Here is a 20,586-nt window from a genome sequence, read left to right as displayed (position 1 = left end):
ATGAGGTGGATAAATGGGGACATGAAGGTACGCATCCTTTATATCCAGTGACACCATAAAATCCCCCCCTTCCAGGCTTGCGATGACCGCTCTTAGCGATTCCATCTTGAACTTGAACCTTTTCAAGTATAGGTTCAGAGATTTTAAATTCAATATGGGTCTGACCGAACCGTCCGGTTTCGGGACTACAAACATGGTCGAATAATAACCCCTTCCCTGTTGAAGGAGGGGAACCTTGACCACCACCTGCTGAAGATACAATTTTTGTATTGCGTTTAACACTATTTCCCTCTCTTGGGGGGAAGATGGTAGGGCCGATTTGAAATACCGGCGAGGAGGCACCTCTTCGAATTCCAGCTTGTAACCCTGAGACGCAATTTCTATTGCCCAAGGATCCACCTGGGAGTGAACCCACATGTGGCTGAAATTCTGAAGACGTGCCCCCACAGGGCCCGGCTCCGCCAGTGGAGCCCCAGCGTCATGCAGTGGATTTTGTAGAGGCCGGTGAGGACTTCTGTTCCTGGGAACTAGCTGCGTTGTGCAGCTTCTTTCCTCTGCCCCTACCTATGGCAAGAAAAGACGCACCTCGGACTTTCTTGTTTCTTTGCGAACGAAAGGACTGCATTTGATAATGCGATGCTCTCTTAAGCTGTGAGGGAACATAAGGCAAAAAAATTTGACTTTCCAGCTGTAGCTGTGGAGACCAGGTCCGAGAGACCGTCCCCGAACAATTCCTCACCCCTGTAAGGTAAAACCTCCATATGCCTTTTTGAGTCGGCATCACCTGTCCATTGCCGAGTCCACAGGACCCTTCTGGCAGAAATCGACATAGCGTTTATTCTAGAACCCAGTAGACTAATGTCTCTTTGAGCATCTCTCATATATAGGACAGCGTCTTTTATATGCCCCAGGGTCAATAATACAGTATCCTTATCTAGGGTATCCAATTCCTCAGATAAGGTATCCGTCCATGCCGCTACAGCACTACACACCCAGGCCGAAGCAATTGCCGGTCTTAGTAAGGTACCCGAATGTGTATAAATGGACTTCAGGGTAACCCCCTGTTTGCGATCAGCAGCATCTTTGATGGTAGCCGTATCCTGGGACGGCAGGGCTACCTTTTTGGATAAGCGTGTTAAAACTTTGTCCACCCTAGGGGAGGATTCCCATCGTAACCTATCCGTTGGCGGGAAAGGATACGCCATAAGAATCCGTTTGGAAATCTGCAGTTTTTTATCTGGAGATTCCCAAGGTTTTTCACATAACTCATTCAGTTCGTGTGAGGGGGGAAAAGTTACCTCAGGCTTCTTTCCCTTATACATATACACCCTTGTGTCAGGGACAGGGGTTTCCTCTGTGATGTGCAAAACATCCTTTATTGCTATAATCATATATCAAAGGGATTTAGCCAATTTTGGCTGTAACTTTGCATCATCGTAATCGACACTGGAGTCAGAATCCATTTCGGTATCTGTGTCAACAATTTGGGATAGTGGGCGCTTATGAGACCCTGACGATCCCTGCGACACAGGGTCAGGCATGGGTTGAGCCCTGACTGCCCCAATGCATCAGGCTTGTCAAATCTTTTATGCAAGGAATTAATATCATCATTTAAAACCTTCCACATATCCATCCAATCAGGTGTCGGCGCTGTCGGCGGAGACACCACATTCATTTGCTCCCGCTCCTCTCCCACATAGCCTTCCTCATCAGACATGTCGACACAAGCGTACCGACACACCTCACACACAGGGAATGTCCTTTCTGAAGACAGTTCCCCCACCAGGCCCTTTGGAGAGACAGAGAGAGCGTATGCCAGCACACACCCCAGCGCTATAATATCCCAGGAATAACACAGTAACTTAATGTTAACCAGGTAGCTGCTGTATGTTATAGTTTTTGCGCCTTAATTATGTGCCCCCTCTCTCTTTTCAACCCTCTTCTACCGTGTATCAGCAGGGGAGATTCCTCTCAGCGGTGCTGTGGAGAAAAAATGGCGCTGGTGAGTGCTGAGGGAGAAGCCCCGCCCCCTCGGCGGCGGGCTTCTGTCCCGCTTAAACAGTAATTTTGGCGGGGGCTCATACATATATACAGTGCCCAGCTGTATGTGTGTGTTTTTTGCCAGTATGAGGTCCCAAATGCTGCCCAGGGCGGCCCCCCCTGCACCCTTACAGTGACCGGAGTATGTGAGGTGTGTGGAGCAATGGCGCACAGCTGCAGTGCTGTGCGTTACCTCTAGTGAAGATCATGAAGTCTTCTGCCGCCTGTGATGTCTTCTTTTCTTCTCATACTCACCCGGCTTCTGTCTTCCGGCTCTGCGAGGGGGACGGAGGCGCGGCTCTGCGACGGACGGCGAGGGTGAGATCCTGCATACCAATGCCTCTGGAGCTAATGGTGTCCAGTAGCCTAAGAAGCAGGACCTAGCTTCAGAGAGTAGGGCTGCTTCTCTCCCCTCAGTCCCTCGATGCAGGGAGTCTGTTGCCAGCAGAGCTCCCTGAAAATAAAAAACCTAACAAAATACTTTCATTCAGTAAACTCAGGAGAGCTCACTGAAAAGCACCCAGCTCCTCTGGGCACAGTATCAAACGGAGGTCTGGAGGATGGGCATAGAGGGAGGAGCCAGTGCACACCAGGAACTAAATTCTCTCTTAAAGTGCCCATGTCTCCTGGTCCTTACGGAGTCCCCAGCATCCTCTAGGACCTTAGAGAAATGACAGTTAGCAGCTGGTTGGTTGGTACTATGGGGTAAATGTATGAAGCAGTGATAAGAGTAGAGGAGTGAGCCAGTGCAGAAGATGCCCACGGCAACCAATCAGCATTGAAGTAACATTTATCATTTGCATACTGTAACATTATACAGAGCAGCTGATTGGAGAAGTTGCCTTTGGCAACCAATCAGCTGCTCTGTATGTTATAGTATGCAAATTATAAATGTTACTTCAATGCTGATTGGTTGCCGTGGGCATCTTCTGCACTGGCTCACTCCTCCACTCTTATCACTGCTTCATACATTTACCCCTTTATCACCGTGCTATTTATCACTCTGCAAGGCTTGATAAATCTTGGCCTAGAGATTCCCTACCACATGTACACAAACATTCGGGTTAATACTCAGTGAGCCTGCCAGTATGAATTTGGAGCGTAGGAAGACCTTGTTCATGAAACTGAACTCTTCACTTCAACACGATGAGGCAGCAATACTAACCATTACTCTCCACTGTGTCATTACTCTCCACTGTGTTCTGCCCAATTAAAAAATTTTTAAACCATGTTGGTAAATCTATAAACACATTTTAAACCAGACAAGAAAAGGACAGTGCTCATTACTGCTTACAATCAGATTTGGAGACAAACCACACCACAAGCAATGCCAATAACAATTTGTGTTATTTCAAATAAGTGTTCACTGGCTCACTCACGTGCAGAAACCAAAAATGACCCAAACGGAAATGAAACAAAATGTATAAATATAAAAGTTTATTCAGTATAGTGTTTAGAAAAATAAGTTCACATCATTTCAGAATACAATAAAACTTGTCCAGGCATAAATCCCTATTACAGTACAATGAAAACAAAACAAAAAAAATATATACACACAAAACACACACGATACCTCTTTGGTTGGGTAACTGCACAGAAATGATTTTTGACATGAGGTTGGTACCATTTTCAAGAACTGCATCATTAACAAGACTACATAAACATTGCAGAAATGTTCTGTTCACTTGAATCATTCTAAGGCACAGAACAAATATAAATAAAAGAAATAAAAAATAAAACATGCACAAGAAAGCATGAAATTAGAACAGAAGGTCGGATATTAGACATGCATATTTTAAGTTAAATAATACATAAAATACAACTAAACATCACCAATTCCCCGTTCCTATACTAGAGAACATTTTTTTTCATAGTCCGTGTTTCTGTACCTGCTTCAGTTGTATTATCCCCCCCACAATGTTTACAAACCCTCCATCAAAATCAAAAAGAAAAACAAAATAACTCAAACATGCAAAACAGGTTAACTTAAGTAAACAAAAGGCATACAAAAAAAAGAAATGTTTGACGATTCTTCAATGACAAAGAAACATCTTTTTAAAAATTGCAAGTGTTTTTTTCACTAATTAGAAGCAAAAGACCTTAAGTATAAAATAGCATTTTGCATCTAGTTATATATATTTGTTAATGAAGGTTCCATGCAATAGTGAAAACGTCTAAATAAAGTTTAGTTAAAATAGTGCAAAACAATTCATATAAATGTAGTGTAAGTTCCAGGGAAGAAATTTCAACAGTATTGTACTATAGAAATTCAGAGAATACTGGATAAATGTCATCTTTCCCTTTCAAAGCAGGTTGCTTTTCCGTAAGCGTAAACTGCAGTCTATTCATGTCTATCACGGGTGTGGATAGGTCGCCACAGTCATTAGGGTCAACATGGACTAGGTCGACATGGCAAAAGTTTTTTTGTTATTTTTTGTGTTTTCTTCGTAAAGTAACCAGGAACCCCAATTAGTGCACCGTATCCCCTCGCATGGCGAGTGAACTTCGGGCAAGGTGCCTCGCTCTGCTACCACTGCGCTCGGCACAGGTTACTATTTCCAATCGTAGTCCACGTGGATCGTAAAGTATGAAAAAGTACAAATTGTTGTTTTTTTTGTGTTTAAAAAAAAAACCCTCATGTCGACCTAATGAATGTCGACCAACAGTGGTCGACCTAATGAGTGCCGACCTACGTACCAGATCCTGTCTATCACTCTGTCTGTATCCTTAAACTAGGACACACTACATAGTCATTGGGCTGATTTGCCAATAACCGGTTGATCAGGCCATTTTATTATGTAGTGTGTAGGCATGAGTGTTTAGGCCAAAAATGCTCACCTTCGATTGTCCGACCGGTCTTGACAGAAAATATTAGCCAAAAGGTCCCATGCACTGTGTGTGTGCATTCTAGATAATCTGCCCATATTTCCTACGGTTTATGCAGATTACCTCATACTCCTTGTAGGCAGACATATGCAAATTCAGTGTGGGGTGACAGAAAACTGCAAACTTAAAAAGTAAAAAATTGCTTAATGTGTAGAGCAGAGCTCAGGACCTTCCGATGGCCAAAAAATTGTCCCTTTTGTCTGTTTGACCACATAAATTGCATAGTGTGTACCTAGCTTTAGTCTCAGGACAAATGGATTGTGATAAGATCATAGAAGACATTTACCAAAGACACACATACTGTATATGACTGATCTACCTTCCTTCTTAGTAGTGTGCTTTGCTACAAGTAAATGGCCCACAGGCCAAAAGGCACATAGGAATTATTAAAATTGCTATATTTGGATAGAAGAAAAATTGCAACATTTTAAACTACAAAAAAATAGGGTTTACTCTTTCGAATTCTAGTACTTTCCAATACTTAAAATATAGGTTTTTGAAAAATAAAACTTTAATCAAAATTGCATATTTTCAGCCATTCAGGCTAGAAATTTGAGCGTGTACATCCACTGTACTTACTAGAAAGAAAAAGGGTTGCATATAATACCATAAGTCAGTGGTTTCCAAATTGGGTGCCACGGGCTGGTGGGTCCAAGACCAAATCAAATTATTTATGCTCAGTGTGATTGGCAGCAACAGCACTGGTTTTGCCTATCATAAAATGTGTGGACAAACAGTATCGAAACCTCCGTCTAACACCACATAACTGAAGTACAATTTACTTAATTGAATAATTCTTGCATAATTTCACAATCATCAATTTTGGACCAAGGTGTGCCATGAAAAAAATGCTGATACTTCAGGGTTGCCGTCTTTCAAGCAAGTTTGGAAACCACTACCTTAAGTTACATATACTACATTCCACTGATCCATTTTCACCTTTACAGCAGAGCTGGAAATTATTATTATTATTTTTTTTTTTTAACATTCTTATTTAGCAGAAGCTTACTACACAAATGTAACATTCCAATCTGTCTATTGTAAGCCATAAAAAAAAAAAGTACAAAAGACTGCCAACATTCCTATATATTTTGTGTATTGAATATACAATTCCAGCATAGCCCCAGAATTTACAATAGAGTACCATTAACGTTCCTTCCCCCCCCCCCTCCTTAGACCCAATGTTTCATACAACATACCAATGTTCAAACGGTGTTCCCTTTACATACCCACATTTCAAAAAGGGTTAAATGTTCATGTGGAAAGGGGGCGACAAACTCAAAGAGAAAAACAAAACTTAAAAACAGTGCGATTTACTCAGAGAGAAAAGATTTAAAAAAAAAAAAAAAAAAAAAAAAAGTGTAAATTCGAGTTCAAACAAACAACTGACGAAACCCAGAGCGGCCACTGAAACCAACTCGTCCAGCAACGTTTTCCTTTACATGTCTTGCATGTCATCATCCATTTGAACATTTTGAAGCTTGGCTAACTCTTTTTTGTCAGTTTCAAGTTCTTCGCAGCCTGTGCTGATCATGCCACTGATCACGTACTTGGATTTTGCATCCAACAACATAACTCTGCCACTGATGGTGGCATTCTGCTCAATGGACAGGTAATTATCTTTTGTGTCGGGTACAGGCTGCAGAACCAAGTTGTGGTGGCTGCTGAAATCCTGAAGGGTGTGCGAGGCAGGACGGCTGGTGTTACTATTACTGCTTGTAGTCACAGCTTCTATGTGGTTCTGCTGTTCAGACGACATAGACAATAGGTCTTGGGCAGCAATGTAGTGACAGTTCTGAAGGGGCACAAAGTTTGTGTTACTGGTGGGAGTGACACTGGTGGTTGTGGTGGCAAGCGTGCATATAGGCTGGTTGAGCGCAACTGACTGGTTCCCTGTAATAGAGGCAAGCTGGCCGGAAGCGGTTATTAAAGTAGGCGGAGCAAGCGAAAAATTGTGCGCGTGACTTCCATTTACTAAGGAGGCCGCGACAGACTGCATGGCATCGTCAGAAGGCATGCTAATGTTTACTTGTGCTGTGCTTTGATTGACAGGCACTAACGGAGAAAAGACAAGGCTGCGTTCAAGGCCATCTTGTTTTATAGAATGCGGAACGGTGTAAACGACTGTGCTTGGCGGGAGAGAGCTGAGGAAGACTTTCCCTTGATCTCCACTTGTGATGGTGTCACTTGTAAATGTCCCTCCATCCGAAGTACAGGGAGCAAGCGAGAGGTTTCCTGAAAATAGAAAATTGGGGGAATGATCAGTTGAAATATACAAATACACCACATGTAAACAGGCTGTGCAGGGTAAATATACAAATACACCACATGTAAACAGGCTGTGCAGGGTAAATATACAAATACACCACATGTAAACATGGTGCGCAGGGTAAATATACAAATACACCACATGTTAACATGGTGCGCAGGGTAAATATACAAATACACCACATGTAAACATGGTGCGCAGGGTAAATATACAAATACACCACATGTAAACATGCTGCGCAGGGTAAATGTACAAATACACATCATGTAAACATGCTGCGCAGGGTAAATGTACAAATACACCACATGTAAACATGCTGCGCAGGGTAAATGTACAAATACACCACATGTAAACATGCTGCGCAGGGTAAATGTACAAATACACCACATGTAAACATGGTGTGCAGGGTCAATATACAAATACACCACATGTAAACATGGTGTGCAGGGTAAATATACAAATACACCACATGTAAACATGGTTTGCAGGGTAAATATACAAATACACCACATGTAAACATGGTGTGCAGGGTAAATATACAAATACACCACATGTAAACATGCTGTGCAGGGTAAATATACAAAACACCACATGTAAACATGCTGTGCAGGGTAAATATACAAAACACCACATGTAAACATGCTGTGCAGGGTAAATGAAGCCAGGCCAGCAGAGTACTGGATACTTCACTAAATCTCATTCATGGGGAATCCTCTATAACTTGGTTACTACAGAGGCTCCATGTAATAAAGATAAAATATAATGCTAGATAAGGCTTTAAAATGTTCAAGGGGAGTATTTATCAAAGCTCGGAGAGATATAAAATAGTTGAGAGATAAAGTACTAGCTAATCAGCTACTACTTTACATTTTACAGGTTTTGTTTGGAAAATAACAGAAGCTGACTGGTTGGTACTCTATCACTCAATTTTATCTCTCTCCAAGCTTTAATACTAATTTGTATAGCTTTGAAAGATTCATTAGAGTATTAAAAACATACAAATAAAATCACGTGCAATGCTAGACAGCGCATACATGTATTCTTAACATACTACAAAAGGGACAGAAATAATCTGCACGCTCTGTCATCACTTCCACTTTGATTAGGAAAAACTTTCTTACTGTAGAGCATAATGCCTCCTTGCTGTACTATGGGGGTAATTCCAAGTTGATCGCAGCAGGATTTTTGATAGCAACTGGGCAAAACCATGTGCACTGCAGGGGAGGCAGATATAACGTGCAGAAAGAGTTAGATTTGGGTGGGTTATTTTATTTCTGTGCAGGGTAAATACTGGCTGCTTTATTTTTACACTGCAAATTAGATTGCAGATTGAACACACCACACCCAAATCTAACTCTCTCTGCACATGTTATATCTGCCTCCCCTGCAGTGCACATGGTTTTGCCCAGTTGCTATCAAAAATCCTGCTGCGATCAACTTGGAATTACCCCCTATATCTCTATTCTACAAGTCACTTTTCTGTGATCAGTAGAAGAGCACATTATATTGGATGAGATGAATCGCGCTGTATTTTGCAGTCAAACCTCTAAAAATAAATTTTTGGGAGGTTTGGCTGCTTACCACATGTGCATCAAGTTCCGAAATGCAATACATTCCGGGGCATGGATGCAGTGGGCAATGCCATCTTTGGATGGCATTGTCTAATAGAACCCTATGAACTTTTCACATTTCCCAGCTGAGTAACCCAACCGGATCCCTGCCCGCACGCCCACGATGCATGCATCACTGGATGCATATGCAGAAGGACTACAGAGTCCTAAACTCGAACATCTTTCTGTCGCAAACAACAGCTCTTACCGGGAGAGCTATCCTCTGTACTTCAAGAATACATAGTTAATAAACGCGGCTAAGCCTGCAATGAGTAGTGGGATTCATCACATTTAAAATGCCATTGTCACAGAGCTCTTCATTGTCCCTTATCAAATATCTAAAAAAAAATAAAAAATAAAAAATGGTTTTTACCTTTCCATGAGCCAGATGCCCCCACCTCTCACTCCGGGTGTAGTATGGTATGCTGGCGGTCGGGGTCCGAGTGACCAGCATACCGGCGCCGGACTCCCAACCACCAGCATACAGACAGCTGGGCGAGCGCAAATGAGCCCCTTGCGGGCTCGCTGCGCTCACCACGTTGCGGGCACGGTGGCGCGCCACGCTATCTATTCTCCCTCCAGGGGGTCGTGGACCCCCAAGAGGGAAAAAAGATGTCAGAATGCCGGCGGTCGGGATTCCGGAGTCGGTATGGTGGTCGCCGGGAGGCCGGCCGCCGGCAACCTGAAGACCACCCCTCACTCCCATATGCTTTCCTGGTAGTGGAGAGCATAGACTTCTGTATGCTGTCCCTCTCTGCATACCGTGGGGTACTGTAACTCCCACTACACATGACATGTACAAAGCACTCCTTGTGGGCTACTCAAACAGCCAGATTAAATTATGATTTACTCAGTCAGAAATGAAAACTACGACTAGTTTGACTTTCCACTTATAAGCAAGCTACGCGATTACTATATGTTGAAAATTCGTATGTATTGCTAGGAATAGGTACAGGACACTGGCTTTGATAGTAAACTCAGAAGACTTACTGATTTTCGGGTAACTGACAAAACATTTCAGCAAGTAGTGAACCATTAAATGCTTCATAACCCAGAATGCAGCCATAAAGGGAGATGGTCGGTAAATGTTAAACGAATGGATGTGTGAAATAAACAGAACAAAATAGATAATATGGCATTAATAAAATAGAACACAATCTACACAAACACCATGCGAAATTACATGTGGCAAATATAGGCGTACGATTCGTGCAGTCACCCGGGGAGCTGGCAGCTTTCACAGAGGATTTGTAGCCTTCTTTATAGACTTACACTATTATGCTATTGATCTGGCAGCCATTTTGTTCCTGTACAGATTTATAAACAATTTTTCCTAAATTGCAAAAAGGCTGAGGATTTGGAACCTGCAACCCTATTAGCCCTGCGAGCTTGCAATCGAAAAATACAGAAGCAGAACAAGGCGCTAAAACAAAGTACACTTAAATATTACAGTGTTAATTTCAATGCAGCAATATTTTAACAGTATTTTTATGTCATTATTTTGTTTCTATTTATAACCCATGTAGAACATATCCGAATTCCATCTTTTCTGAGAACCATCCAAACAGGACAGCGAGACACTATTCACAGGTTACTCAGGAAAGGTCTTTCCACTGCATCAGCTACTAAATGTACATATGATATGATCGCTATGAGTTTATATACAACAGCTGGGAATTACATTCGCATTTCTTCAGTATCAGCAAAATGATACAGCCCCCTTCTAGAATGTGAAAGCAAGCTTCGATACAAAAAAAACAACCCAAAACTTTTGATGATATGGTCGAATTAAATATGCATTTCCAAATGCTACTAGGTTGACATAATGCATTCTTGAAAGTAAGTCGTTTCCTAACATTAATAAAAAGAAAAAAAAAGCCTTTATGAGTGTAAAACTGGGTACACACTTCTTCGATCTGTGGCTAATAGGGTAAGCACTCCCAATCAGCAGGGCTGTGTGTGTATCCAGCTGTGACCCCGTGAGGTGGGGTCAGCAGCAGGGGGTAATGGCTCCTCTATGGGGATGGGGAGGTCACATGTGCAGCACATAAGATGCGACCTCTTGGTCCCGGCCGTTGAAGGAGCTTTAGAAGGCATTTAAATCGACTAACGCTCCTGCATCTGGACTGCATACACACCTATACTGTACAATCAATGGGCGTTCCCTCGATATCGGGAAAACGGGCTGACAATTATATAGGTGTGTACGCAAGCTTTAGTGAAGATCATAGTTGTCAGTACAACAATCTGTCAGCACGGCAGGATCCCCCATCCCCCCGCAGCTGCAGACAATAGCAGCCGCTGGGGAAGTATAAACCACCCCCCCAAGCCCCCCCCCCCTCGAACTACATATACCAGCATGACCTGCTACAGTTTCACAATATCGCCATGCTGTACAGCACTGTGGACCACGTGTTGCCCTATCGATAAGACTTATTAATAACAATAACTAAAGTATCTACATCACTCCAAAAGGAAAAAAAAAAAAAAAACAGAAGCTATGCCTCAGATTGTAATTCAATTAAATTCAACTTTGAGTTCAGCCACCCATAATACATGGGAGATTACGTCTCCTCTCTTAACTGCAATTTGCCATATGTCAGGCCTCCAAAGCTTTAGGGAAGTTGGTAGGTTTAAATAAACTTTAGCCCTAATTTTTTTATTCAGCACTACATAACAGAATACAAAGTGAGAGCACTTAATGTTTCTTTGTATTTTACGAAATAGCATTAAAAAGCATATACAATTACGGCCCTGTGTCACCCACTTCACTCAAATCCCAAACACGAGACATCCAGACAGAACAGAAACACAGGATTTTGGTACTTACCGATAAATCCCTTTCTCTGTGTCCATAGGGGACGCTGGAGTGTAGTACCATGGGGTATCGATGGGGTGATCAGGTGAGCTGGCACTAACATTTTCAATGTGTGACTGGCTCCTCCCCCTCTATACCCCTCCACAGACCAGTTAAGAAACTGTGGGGGTAATTCCAAGTTGATCGCAGCAGGATTTTTTATAGCAATTGGGCAAAACCATGTGCACTGCAGGGGAGGCAGATACAACATGTGCAGAGAGAGTTAGATTTGGGTGGGTTATTTTATTTCTGTGCAGGGTAAATACTGGCTGCTTTATTTTTACACTGCAATTTAGATTGCAGATTGAACACACCCCACCCAAATATGACTCTCTCTGCACATGTTATATCTGCCTCCCCTGCAGTGCACATGGTTTTGCTCAATTGCTATCAAAAATCCTGCTGCGATCAACTTGGAATTACCCCCTGTGACTGAGGAGAGATGGCAATACGACTAACAGAGGCGGAGGTAAGCAAGACAGCCGTAAAGAAAGAGCTCCGTAAAATAGGAAACTCAGAAACACACATATAGATGGGTCCATGTTTATCTTGACCTTTAATAGGATTAACTGAGACTGGGCAGTCGGACTTAATCCCCTACTGCAGTGGTTCCCAAACCGTGTGCCGTGGCTCCCTGGGGTGCCTCGGGACACTTGCAGGGGTGCCTTGGATTGGTGGTCCAGGACCAATTCAAATTAATTATGGTCAATATAATAGGCAAAACTAGTGCTAGTAGCTGTCAGTCATAAAATATGGGGACAAACAGAAGCAAATCTTGTCCCTCACCACACAATTGAGCCTAAGGATGACATATAAATACAATCTACTTAATTTAATATTTCTTTCTAAATTTCTCAATAAGAAATTTTTGGCCTAGGGGTGCCGTGAAAAGAATTCTGATACTCTAGGGTGTCGTGATTCAAAAAAAGTTTGGAAACCACTGCCCTACTGTATTGTTCTCCGTATTGTATTGTAGCGGAGAACAATAGATGAAGGGTTTATGTTAACAAACCATGTTGTGCCTAGGCGCAGCAAACTTGCCAAGATGACCGTGGACCCATCTGTATATAGATATAACCGTACAAAAAAAGGTGGCAAAATGACAGTAACGTAAGGAAACCTTGCAACCAGGTCCTAAGGACACCCAGCCACTAGGAACCACAACCAGGTAGATAATCACACCGCCGGGAGAGAGCAGGGCAGGTGGGCATCCAGCGTCCCCTATGTACTCAGAGAAAGGGATTTATCGGTAAGTACCAAAATCCTGTTTTCTCTATCATCCATAGGACACGCTGGACTGTAGTACCATGGGGACGTCCCAGAGCTTCCCAAACGGGCGGGAGAGCGCTGAGCATTCCGGAAAACTGCACAGTCAGGCCGAGACTCATGGCCATAACTGAGAGAACTCTGGAGCGTGACAAAAGGATGTCATGGAACCGATGATGCTGTATGACCCAGATGCAACCGATACAGAGACCCACCAAGATAACTTGGATGCACATACGCACCAATAATGAGGATACAGAGGTCGCACCAACAGCCCAGCCAGTGAGCCAGATGTGTCGAGACCAGCCAGGTAATTATTGAAATAAAAGGTGGAGACATCATGGTTACGCAAAGACTGAAGCCAAACCGTGCCCTGAAAGACAGATAGGCTGCAGAGTAAAGAAGCACATTCACAGACCTGCTGCTAATAAAACCGTACAGAAAAAGGTGCCATCAACCACCAAGAGTATGCACCCCCGTCACCCTATGTTGTTCAATAGTATAGGAATGCCTGGACTAAAGGCGGCATGCATCCACATATTCGGTCGAGTAACCACCACAGAAAGCACTATTTCCGTCCTTGGAAAGTACTCCGGTATGTCGCATAAATGAGACCCAACATGCTGAACCATCAGAGTTCCCCTCATTCCATCACCACACCTTGATTAACCAACTTGTCAAAATGTAGGTGCCAGAACAAGCCGGAATGCAGAGGCAACATACCAGTGTCGCCCGCGAGAAGGATCAGCAGATCTGGAGACCGAGACCTGCGAGGTTAGACAAAAATTGATAAACGAAACAGTCGCAGTTTGGGTAAACCGCATGAGTAAACCGGGAAGGAGTAGAAAATCAGTTAACACATAAGACCATGGAGCAGTCAAGGATTCCCTTGTTATTGCCCCCACAAGAGCTGATAAAAATGAGGAGGACCCCACCGATCAACTAACGCTTAAAAATTTTTGTATAGAAAAACCCCGTCTTCCATCCATACATAGGGGAGAGGACTGGAATCCATCAAGGCATGGAAGAGCGGTGCCAGAAGGTTTTGTTAACATTCTCCCCAACCAGTATGAATAGTAGGTACACATATACATATATAATGACTTAGAGATACGATATGTATATATTCTAAATAACTGGAAGGCAATAGGAGGAAATAAAAATGATACAAAGATTCAATTTTATGTTTTTTTAAATTTCCTTCCCAATACTCCTCAACCTTACTAGCAAACCAGCTCCTGGGAGCAAAAATAAACTGCTTTTTACAGCCTCCGAGCTTCCGTTAGTGGGCAGCTCTGTTGCAAGGGGACGCTCAGAACACTACTGGTGGTATTCAATTCTTTTCACCTCCTTCCACACCCCTTCTGTTTCTGCTGACGTGCGTGATATTATCATTTCAGCTCGCTTCCCCTGCGGTAGCAAGGGCACCCACCCGTTACGCAGTTAAACATGATTACTATGGGCGCGATATGCGCGCTAACGGGGATCACTTTAGAAAGGAAATTTGGCGTGATAAATCATTTGAATACCGCCCGACATGTGCTTAAGTGGAAAACTCCCGCCTTACACCTATAACTAGAAGAGAAGGGATGTAACATACCTTGAATCATCTTCTATACAAATTCCTGTCTAATCAGGTTCTGATGAGCCTCAAATCTGCCCTTTTCAGTGTAGCTAAATTCAGCTGGGCAGAGAAAAACAGACTTGACCCTAGTCAAATGGAAACACTGGGCGGGATGTATTAACATACATCGCCGCCCCTCGCCGGTTACCGCAGCGATGTTGATCGCATATGTACTAACATATGCGATCAACATCGCGATGCGGTGACGGAGGCCCCCCGCGATACCTGTTAGGTGGTCTGCGGGGGGTCTCCGTCACCTCCCCGGGGTCCCCACACTGGCTAGATGCCGGGAAGCAGCAGCAGGCTGTCCCCGGCACCTCCTCCTCCCCCCTGCAGCCGGAAGGACGTCCGGCTGCGTTGCTAGGGGGAGGAGGACACTACCTTCCGGGTCCAGGGCAGCCTGGAGGAAGGTAAGCCAGGGGGAAGGGGGGTCGGCGTCTGCGGCGGGGGTCGACGGTGTCGGCGGGTTGCGGCGGTCGGCGAAAAGAAGCCCATAGGCTTCTATAGGGTTTCGCCATCCAGAGATGGCGAAACCCTGGACGCCGAAAATGCTGCGGTAGGGTCTTAGTAAATATGAAAATGCGGTAAAACCCCCGTTTTCGGGGGTTTTACCGCATTTTTGCTTTAGTACATCCCGCCCACTGTCAGATACCTGAATGGTAGGAATCTGTGTGGGTATAAAGGTCATGATAAACAGTACAGACTGGAATACACCTTAGCGAATTTTCCCAGGTACAGCGCACAGCTTGATGTTTTAAAGTAACTTTCCTCAAACTGGTGACGGTGCAAACTTGACTATGGCATTAATGTATTGTGTCACAGCTGCTATCTTGCCATAACAATTACAGCGTTAAATGAAACCCAAATCGAAGACTATGTCACGCGTCTTATAGATGTGATGGATTTAATAACCTAGCTACACTGGTCCTGGAGTTGTATTACCAGGTGAATGCAAGGAGTGGACAGAGCAAACCCTTCTTCCAACTCCATTCAAAATTTTATTTATCTCTCTCTGAATGCTTATAAAAACGGTTGAACTTCATCCAGTGCAATGATTCATATATCAAATGAAAGGAAATGTAATGCTGAATTCAACACAATAAACAGAGGTCAAATACTTGCATTACAAGGGAAGTTATGCTACTTTCAGTCAGACAAAGAAGCACAGATGCGCGAGATTCAAGAAGCGGATTGTAGTATCAGCTACTACCAGCCAATTGGAATAGTCATTCTGAGAACCAATCAGCTATTGTTTATGAGCAGGTGCAAGGTTATGTTCAAAGGTGGGAAAGGTCAGTTTGGCTGTTTCATTTTGCATAATAAGGTTGGTTATTGAAGTGCACTTACAGTTGGATGTTTGTGTGTATTGTTAAGTGCTACTGACGGTGTAAAAAATAAATATAACAATGTCGTCCAGGAAAAGTGGTGTCTGGTCACCCAGGAAGAGATCCAGGACTGTGGTGTTACGTGAAAATTGTCTTTCGTATGCAGCAATTGTGAGAGAAGTTGGTGGGAATGTGACATCAGGAGTACGAAAGTTTTGTTTACGCTATCAGGAAACACAATCTATACAGAACAAAGGAGGAAAAAACTGGAAAAAGTGCACAACAGCTGTTGACGATAGGAGAATAAAACTAATTTGTATCCGGGACAGATGGATGTCATCTGCGGCCATTAGTAGTGAACGGAGTCAACTGGTGTTTTTGTCAGTGCAAGAACGGTACAGAGAAGACTAACGGAGGTTGGCCTAAAAGGTAGGATTCCCCCAAAAAGCCAAAAACAAATATAGTGGGCAAAAGAACACACTGCATGGACAGAAGGTCAGTGGAAACAAGTGATATGGAGTGACGAAACTAAGATATCGATCTTTGGTAGCGATGAGAGAAAATATGTGAGACGTCGCATCGGGGAGGAGGTACATCCAGATTGCATTCAATCAACAACAAAAAATCCTACAAGTGTTATGATCTGGGCATGTATGACAGCAGAAGCTGTAGGCCGCCTTCATGTCATAGATGGCACACTGAATAGATGAAAGTACATTATCACCACCATCCTACAACGAAAACTTCTACCTTCTATCAGGGATCTTTTTCCAGATAATGCCCCATTTTTTTTTCAAGCAGGATTCAGCTCCCTGCCACACTGCATGGATATGCAAACAGTGGTTCACAGAGAATGACATACAGGTGCTGGGATGGCCAGGAAACAGCCCAGACCTGAACCCCATAGAACATTTGTGGGTCAGTTTGAAATAACTGGTACATCTGAGGCGTCTATCCAATAAGAGAATTAATTGAGGCTATAATTGTCTCATGGCACCACATAATAAAGAAGGAAGAGCTACTGAGCCTCATTTTGACTTGTTTTAAGGACATTACATCAAAGTTGGATCAGTCTGTAGTGTGTTTTTCCACTTTAATTTTGAGTGCGACTCCAAATCCAGACCTCCATGGATTAATAAATTTGATTTCCATTGATAATTTGTGTGTGATTTTGTTGGAAGCACATTCAACTATGTAAAGAACAAAGTATTTAATAAGAATATTTCATTCATTCAGATCTAGGCTGTGTTATTTTAGTGTTCCCTTTATTTTTTTGAGGTGTGTGTGTGTGTGTGTGTGTGTGTGTGTGTGTGTGTGTGTGTGTGTGTGTGTGTGTGTGTGTGTGTATCTATCAGATATTAAACGGAGAAGAACAGATACTACACTGATCATAGTCAAAGAGCAGAAAAGCGATAGACACTGGTTGTAAATATATATTTTGACATAGTCACTAAACTACCGGCCCAGTACGTGACACTGAAAACACAAGGTCAAACAGGAATGTGATATGTAAAAACTGTTTTAATCTTAGAGGAGAGCAATAATGACCGGTAATCCTAGATTGAACTATTGTTGAATAAAGAACTACATCTACATAGATATATCTATATTATGTATAGTTGTAAATGAGTATTTCTAGAGCTAGGCAGGAACCCAGGTTCCTACCAGACTCTGACCTTTAGTAGAACGAGTCCGCCCCCGTGAGCAAGGGAATCCCCTCGAGGTTAAACGCTACCCCTCACTACAGTAGTTTATGGGAGATACTCTCTTCTCATAAAGGGGATTATGAAATGGAAACCAACACTGCTCTTTAGGATCGCGCCCCCTCCTTTTTTCTGGAGACCAGTCTTCTTTGAGTGGAATCAATTCTTTATTGCGCTGGATCTCCCGTGTAAAGTGACGGGAGTTCGGGGGGCAATATTCAATGGTATGTTTTTATTGCACTGATCGCACCCAGACAGGTCAAGTTTAGCCGAGAAAAACGGCCAAACCTTACTGAAGCGCTGGGCGCGACACAAAACGTGCCGTTTGTGAGCATTAAACGGTGACTTTCCGCACACTTCAGCTCGCCAGCCCAGGGGGTTGCAAGCTGAAATGTGTCTGAAACCGGCTCACCACACCCGAACAGAGGAAAAAATTAATTGCTCCGTTGGGTGTCCTCTAGTGGCAGGTGCATGGAGAAAATAAGAATTTACTTACCGATAATTCTATTTCTCGGAGTCCGTAGTGGATGCTGGGGTTCCTGAAAGGACCATGGGGAATAGCGGCTCCGCAGGAGACAGGGCACAAAAGTAAAGCTTTTACAGGTCAGGTGGTGTGTACTGGCTCCTCCCCCTATGACCCTCCTCCAGACTCCAGTTAGGTACTGTGCCCGGACGAGCGTACACAATAAGGGAGGATTTTGAATCCCGGGTAAGACTCATACCAGCCACACCAATCACACCGTACAACTTGTGATCTAAACCCAGTTAACAGTATGATAACAGAGGAGCCTCTGAAAGATGGCTTCCTAAACAATAACCCGAATTAGTTAACAATAACTATGTACAAGTATTGCAGATAATCCGCACTTGGGATGGGCGCCCAGCATCCACTACGGACTCCGAGAAATAGAATTATCGGTAAGTAAATTCTTATTTTCTCTATCGTCCTAAGTGGATGCTGGGGTTCCTGAAAGGACCATGGGGATTATACCAAAGCTCCCAAACGGGCGGGAGAGTGCGGATGACTCTGCAGCACCGAATGAGAGAACTCCAGGTCCTCCTTTGCCAGGGTATCAAATTTGTAAAAATTTACAAACGTGTTCTCCCCTGACCACGTAGCTGCTCGGCAGAGTTGTAATGCCGAGACCCCTCGGGCAGCCGCCCAAGATGAGCCCACCTTCCTTGCGGAATGGGCCTTAACAGATTTAGGCTGTGGCAGGCCTGCCACAGAATGTACAAGTTGAATTTTGTTACAAATCCAACGAGCAATCGACTGCTTAGAAGCAGGTGCACCCAACTTGTTGGGTGCATACAGTATAAACAGCGAGTCAGATTTTCTGACTCCAGCCGTCCTTTAAATGTATATTTTTAAGGCTCTGACAACGTCCAACAACTTGGAGTCCTTCAAGTCGTCTGTAGCCGCAGGCACTACAATAGGCTGGTTCAGGTGAAACGCTGATACCACCTTAGGGAGAAAATGCGGACGCGTCCGCAGCTCTGCCCTATATCGAATGGAAAATTAAATAAGGGCTTTTATAAAACAAAGCCGCCAGTTCAGATACTCTCCCGGCCGAAGCCAGGGCCAGTAACATAGTCACTTTCCATGTGAGATATTTCAAATCCACATTCTTTAGTGGTTCAAACCAATTGGATTTGAGGAAATCTAAAACTACATTTAGATCCCACGGTGCCACCTTAGGCACCACAGGAGGCTGTATATGCAGTACTCCTTTGATAAAAATCTGGACCTCAGGGACTGAGGCCAATTCTTTTTGGAAGAATATTGATAGGGCCGAAATTTGAACCTTAATAGATCCCAATTTGAGACCCATAGACGATCCTGATTGCAGGAAATGTAGGAAAACGACCCAGTTGAAATTCCTCCATCGGAGCACTCCGCTGCTCGCACCACGCAACATATTTTCGCCAAATACGGCGATAATGCTTCGCGGTGACTTCCTTCCTTGCCTTTATCAAGGTAGGAATGACTTCTTCTGGAATGCCTTTTCCTTTTAGGATCTGGCATTCAAACGCCATGCCGTCAAACGCAGCCGCGGTAAGTCTTGAAAAAGACAAGGACCCTGCTGAAGCAGGTCCCTTCTCAGAAGTAGAGGCCACGGATCGTCCGTGACCATCTCTTGAAGTTCCGGGTACCAAGTCCTTCTTGGCCAATCCGGAGCCACTAGTCTTACTCCTCTTTGCCGTATAATCCTCAATACCTTTGGTATGAGAGGCAGAGGAGGAAACACATATACCGACTGGTACACCCAAGGTGTTACCAGCGCGTCCACAGCTATTGCCTGCGGATCTCTTGACCTGGCGCAATACCTGTCCAGTGTTTTGTTGAGGCGAGACGCCATCATGTCCACCATTGGTTTTACCCAACGGTTTAATAGCATGTGGAAAACTTCTGGATGAAGTCCCCACTCTCCCGGGTGAAGGTCGTGTCTGCTGAGGAAGTCTGCTTCCCAGTTGTCCACGCCCGGGATGAATACTGCTGACAGTGCTATCACGTGATTCTCCGCCCAGCGAAGGATCCTGGCAGCTTCTGCCATTGCCCTCCTGCTTCTTGTGCCGCCCTGTCTGTTTACATGGGCGACTGCCGTGATGTTGTCCGACTGGATCAACACCGGTCTTCCTTGAAGCAGAGGTTCCGCCTGGCTTAGAGCATTGTAGATTGCTCTTAGTTCCAGAATGCTTATGTGAAGAGACTTTTTCAGGCTCGACCACACTCCCTGGAAATTTCTTCCCTGTGTGACTGCTCCCCAGCCTCTCAGGCTGGCATCCGTGGTCACCAGGATCCAATCCTGCATGCCGAATCTGCGGCCCTCCAATAGATGAGCCTCCTGCAACCACCACAGAAGGGATACCCTTGTCCTCGGCGACAGGGTTATCCGCAGGTGCATCTGAAGATGCGACCCTGACCATTTGTCCAACAGATCCCTTTGCATGGAATCTGCCGAAAGGGATTGCTTCGTAAGAAGCTACCATTTTTTCCCAGGACTC

General features: G+C 44.0%; 1 protein-coding gene across 1 annotated transcript in view; it reads right to left on the bottom strand.

Annotated features, from left to right (window-relative positions):
* Positions 1-3,457: 3,457 nt before the first annotated feature.
* SIX4 (SIX homeobox 4) overlaps positions 3,458-20,586 on the bottom strand; it is a 59,049-nt gene continuing 41,920 nt past the window's right edge. The window contains exon 3 of the mRNA XM_063947717.1: positions 3,458-7,161. Coding sequence (XP_063803787.1) covers positions 6,365-7,161 — 797 coding nt within the window. The 3' untranslated portion in view covers positions 3,458-6,364. The remainder of the gene's footprint in view (positions 7,162-20,586) is intronic.

This window comes from Pseudophryne corroboree, chromosome 12 (assembly GCF_028390025.1).
Source record: "Pseudophryne corroboree isolate aPseCor3 chromosome 12, aPseCor3.hap2, whole genome shotgun sequence".
NCBI classification, from domain to species: Eukaryota; Metazoa; Chordata; class Amphibia; order Anura; family Myobatrachidae; genus Pseudophryne; species Pseudophryne corroboree.
The sequence above is the reverse complement of the archived record's forward strand: the minus strand, read 5'-3'. Positions and strand labels throughout refer to the sequence as shown.